This window comes from Sphaeroforma arctica (assembly GCF_001186125.1).
Source record: "Sphaeroforma arctica JP610 unplaced genomic scaffold supercont1.508, whole genome shotgun sequence".
NCBI classification, from domain to species: Eukaryota; class Ichthyosporea; order Ichthyophonida; genus Sphaeroforma; species Sphaeroforma arctica.
In genome coordinates, this window is record NW_014040050.1 from 59,748 (window position 1) to 64,747 (window position 5,000).

The 5,000-nt window shown below is 45.3% G+C and overlaps 3 protein-coding genes and 1 non-coding gene across 4 annotated transcripts in view; 2 read left to right on the top strand and 2 right to left on the bottom strand.

Annotated features, from left to right (window-relative positions):
* SARC_06838 (hypothetical protein) overlaps positions 1-1,729 on the top strand; it is a 7,178-nt gene extending 5,449 nt beyond the window's left edge. The window contains exon 4 of the mRNA XM_014299241.1: positions 1,025-1,729. Within this exon, the coding sequence (XP_014154716.1) occupies positions 1,025-1,149 (125 nt within the window). The 3' untranslated portion in view covers positions 1,150-1,729. The remainder of the gene's footprint in view (positions 1-1,024) is intronic.
* Positions 1,730-1,818: 89 nt separating this feature from the next.
* On the bottom strand, positions 1,819-3,953 carry SARC_06839 (hypothetical protein; the record flags this gene model as incomplete). The annotated part of the gene is made up of 3 exons (XM_014299242.1): positions 1,819-1,922; positions 2,530-3,052; positions 3,097-3,953. The coding sequence occupies 3 exons, from the start codon at positions 3,951-3,953 to the stop codon at positions 1,824-1,826; spliced, it is 1,479 nt and encodes a 492-aa protein (XP_014154717.1). The 3' UTR covers positions 1,819-1,823.
* A 14-nt stretch (positions 3,954-3,967) lies between these two features.
* On the bottom strand, positions 3,968-4,363 carry SARC_06840 (hypothetical protein; the record flags this gene model as incomplete). The annotated part of the gene is made up of 1 exon (XM_014299243.1): positions 3,968-4,363. The coding sequence occupies one exon, from the start codon at positions 4,361-4,363 to the stop codon at positions 3,968-3,970; it is 396 nt and encodes a 131-aa protein (XP_014154718.1).
* Positions 4,364-4,783: 420 nt separating this feature from the next.
* On the top strand, positions 4,784-4,857 carry SARC_30148. The gene has a single exon. It is a non-coding gene; the product is annotated as a tRNA-Asn (tRNA).
* The last annotated feature ends 143 nt before the right edge of the window (positions 4,858-5,000 follow it).

The window sequence follows — 5,000 nt, forward strand, 5'->3', positions numbered from 1 at the left end:
TTTATATATAAATATGTTTATATGTATGTACGTTTGTTTCGTTTTCATGCATGCACGTATGATGTATTTATGTATGTATTTACGTATGTACATATTATTGTATGTATGCATGTAGGGTTGTTCTTAAATTTGGTGGAGTTTGGCTTTAGTATAGTTCCTAGGTAACGCGGACCATCAAAGTTATATTCTGAATAAACCAAGGTTTAAGTTGATAAATGTATATGCTCTATGGATTTATAGTGCAAGCCCATCCACGATTCCGTCGTTCAAAATAACGGCTGCCACCTGTGTGTGTCATGGAAAGTAAAGTGAACGGCGCGCACCTCTGCTATTAGTGATTGCAGGGTTTAGGGTTTAAGCTACATTACATGCCGTATTCGATGCGAATTGGATATAGTGTTACGTAGCGGGGTACCACAGGTATTAGGTCTGCCGGTCCCATCAACTTCGAATAGGTTTGGATGTACCAATAAGCTTCGATGCAAAATAAAAAGTAACTCAGAGTCGGCTTAACAGGCCAATTGTTCGAAACATTTGAGGCTAGCGACACTTCTGTGCACAAACACATATGACAGACTGTCATTTGTAGTCTTATTTGACACTTCAGTGCACATACACATATGACAGACGGTCCCTGGGTGTCTTATTTGAGTACTCACATGATACAGTAGGAGTGTTTCGTATCTTCTGCGCGATTGATGTCTCTGCCTACAAACATCTATTTGAAGTTCATACGTTCAACCACTGCCACACATCCACAATTGATCCACGCCGTGGTATAAATTGGTATTACAAATCGCGCTCCAGTCCTGAGCCGGGCGTACTTTCATCTAAATGTGCGTTTGAATATCATTCATGCTGTGATCTCCCCCACATACTTGTTTATTCTCATACCTACAAGTTGGCCATCGTACTATTTCAGTACAATCTTACTTCTCTCCTATTTCTCTCGCACATACTCTCTGTTTGACTCCGATCTTACCCTTTCCCCCCATATATCTTCCACACATACAACGCATCTCAGGCAACACGGTACTCGACGTACTGTTGGATAAGTACCGTTCTATTGGCGACTTTGACCGTGCGCTTGGATCGCCAGTACTCCCCAAACCAGACAAGGAGCTCATAGAGATGTTCTTGACGGAATGAGTGAAGGAGATGCGGTGGTGCTGTATACAGAGACGATCACTGAGGGGACTTGATAACAGCATTCATCAACCGGTGTGGTCGAACGAGCTATAGAGCGTGGGAGGGTTAAGTCAACTATTCTAATCTTGAATCGAGGTATGACTCGTATCTTATCAGGTTGTGTGAATCGAGGTATAGCTAATATCTTATTTGTGTAGCCCAAGCAGACATGTGTCGATTGAATTGGAATCGATCATTATATAGAACAGAGTGCGCAATCGGATGATGGAGGGCCATGCAACGGACAAACGTATACATGATGCTGTATGGATTTGCGAGCATATCTATACTCACACACAATCAAACTAATGTTTGAGATGTTTTATCGACCTCCTCCGTGGGGAGATGCTGAGAAGTGCTCGATTATCTCTGTGCGGCTATTGGTTCATATTACCAAAGCCTTGAGCAGGCACCCTAATATAGAACTTCTTCTAAGCTCTTATAATGGACAGTCTAACACACTGTGCGGCTATTGGTTGTTATTACCAAAGCCTTGAGCAGGCACCCTAATAAAGCGCTTCTTCTAAGCTCTTATAATGGACAGTCTAACACTCCGTGCGGCAATTGGTTCATCTGTCGTATACATTCCCTCGGCGTTTGCATTGGTATATTGAAGTAAAGGAATGCGTGTCTTATTATGATTTTGTCCGCGTGCTTTCGTCCGCACCAGACGTCTTGTCAGTGTCATGCCTCGTTATCATCAGATTGCTCATCATCCCGGTATCGCTGTGTGCCTGTATGTGTCAAGTATATAGTGGACGTCAGAACTACGTCTTGTGTGCCAGTTGACGAACACATCCGTCGTCTGGTACGCAGAGTGCATTTAATGCACCGTAACTAACAACCGTACAACAGCCCACCATATAGAGTTCATCCCGATTAAACTTCATATACGGACACTGAGGATACGTAAACTTTATATACGGTTCATATAAGGAAACTTCAAATACGGGAGCTATACGAATACTTCATGCACGGGAACTTCATATAACGGAAACTTTATGCACGGAAACTTCATATACGAATTCTTCATATACGTAATCTTTATACGGAAACTGAGGATACGGACGACCGGCGCATTTGTTTCAGATTTGTATGATAATCACGTGACATCACAGTTCGACTACGGAAGAATACAAAAGACAGCTTACTCACGAAAGTGTGAGTAATATATCGCTGGTAGATGTCTCGTGCCTACAATACAAAACCCACAGTGGTGTGAGTGACAATACAAAACCCATAGTGGTGTGAGTGACAATACAAACCCACAGTGGTGTAAGTGACAATAGAAATCCCACAATGGCGTGAGTGATATATCACTGGTAGATGACTCGCGCCTACCTCGAAGTGGCAGTGGAAGACCGTCTTGCCGTACGCCCGGGCCGCATACCGAGTCCAAATTCTCAGAGATCCATAAGGTGGTACGATGGCCGTATCTCGCCATCGATTCATGGGTGTGCTCGTATCTGTAATGTAGTCGGTGAACTCGATTTGGTTCTCTAGTGCGGTTCTAACCTCCTTGACTTGGAACGGATTGACATGGATGTGCAGAGGGTGTACGGTTGGCTGTGAGTTAGTGATGACCCACTCTTCCACCTGCAGCCGCTGGGCCATTTGGTCTATGCGATTAACGTTATAGGATTTGTTGTCGATCACGTACTGTTCAAACGGCAGGATGCGCACATCCGTATTCATCGCAAAGTCAATACGTCCCTGTCCCATTATCTCCACATCAGTGATATCCGCCTCGTTCGATCCCCTTTCATTCTTCGCAAACTCCATATCGGTCGACAATACGAACTCCTGTCCGTTGGCTCGGGATTTGGTACAACCTCCAAATAGGCGAGCACTTGGTCGTGTGGCCCTGGTCCATACCACTGCGTTGTACCCAGGCCTGACTGAACAAACTCGTACAACCCAGCCTCAGCAATCTGGATGAGGATCTCCTCTCGCTGAGACGCCATAAGTATCATGTACTGCTTAGTGTATGCCCTCGCCCATGTGCGACCATCCGAGCCTACATTGTATAGCGGAACTATCACTTTGGACTGGGTGTGTCGGAGCCTAAAGCCACACATGTTCTCAGACGCCCCACACAAGAGTCTTATCCTCATGACTTGTGAAGTGTTCATTGAAAGCGTTGGCTGGAACTCATTATTTACCATGACGAAGATATGCTCCGCCTGTCCCGCTTGGTTCCTTAAGAAGTCATCGGTCTCTACCAGTGTGGACTCATCACCACTACCCCGTCGACCCTCCCACTCGGTGTGGTTCTTGGCCCTGTGCACGTGTGCATCCCACATGAAGAAAGGCTGGTCAATGTGTGGCGTATTATTCTTAGTCATGTCTGCGAGGTCGTCGTCCAGTCCACCTGTGACCAGGAATGGGCCCCACATGCCATTCCAGGTTTGCATGCCTGTCGCTCCGTGGCGGTGTGGGTGGTAGTAGTATGTACCCGTGGGGTGCGTTGTGGGTAGGCGGAATCTGTAACAGTAGCACTCGTCTACATCTAGTGATATCCAGGGTGCGTCAGACTTACTGGTGCCCTGGGGATGGAACAAGTGTGTCTCCACCTCCAAACCGTGCAGGTGCAGATTCAGAAGATCGTAGTTATGAGGCATGTTCTCCTTATCTATGGTGAAATCAGTTGCCAGTGTAACCGGCCTACCGTGGTGGGGTATGTTTGGAAGCTTAAGGTCACTATCCACCATGTATGTCTGAGCGGTGGGGATTGTATCATGCAGGTGTTTTGTGGCTTCTTCCATATTGTTGATTATCTTTATAGCCATGCTCTGTCCGGGTTTGGCCTGCAGACAGGGGCTACATTACCCTTTGTGCCGCTCCAGGGCTTACCTGTTGCATCCATTGTGCAGAGTGGGGATGTACTGCCGCCATCCTCCCATGTCCGTGTGCGATATGTAGCACCCCCATTCGCATACACAAAGTCTCCACTTTTGCCTGGAATTCGTTTACTTCCGTGAATGTACCATTCAGCAACCGTCGCTTTCAACACATAGTTTACATCTGCTCCACCACACTCCATATCACAACCATATCCAGTGCCTGGCACCCCATCTCGATTGGTCTCTGCATCACTATTGGTACTTGTGGCAATTGTGTATCCATTTTGTAAGAGCAGACACACTACACCTAAGAGCAGTACAATGCGAAGCATCTTTAATGGGTCGTTGGAGGTATCAGTCCGACGATTAATACCTGACGGACCAGGCAGCTAGAAAGATTTGGAGGTTCTTTACAAGTAATGTCGGTGAAACGAACTAAACCCCACGATAAGTTACCAGGGGGTATTGCTTCTAGTGATGCATTGTCTAACCTCGACACATCCTCTTGTCATGAGTCCAGCAAAGGATACAAACCCTCAAACGTCCTCACAATAACATCATGTTTGCACTTTCCACTGTACTGGTGGTATTTTAGGAAAAAGTAAGTTCACAGACATAACGTAACCCTAGAAACTCAACTTCTCATCTGATAAATTCATAGAGTCGGCAAAACATCCATAGAGCAAAAATGAAAACAAAACATTTTAAATTTTAATGTTTTATATATACGATGATAGTATCGTGGGACCATCTGCCGCGTGGCTCAGTTGGTAGTAGCGCAAGACTGTTAATCTTGAGGCCAAGGGTTCGATCCCCTTCGTAGCAACTAATTTTTGTCTATCGTGGTATTTTCAATCCGTGTCAATGGCAGTTTGATTTCGAGGTTTACAATTAGCTTTACACAACTAAATAGAACATGCGATAAGTTGAAATAAAAACGGTTAAAGGAATGCCAATTCGATCGATTTA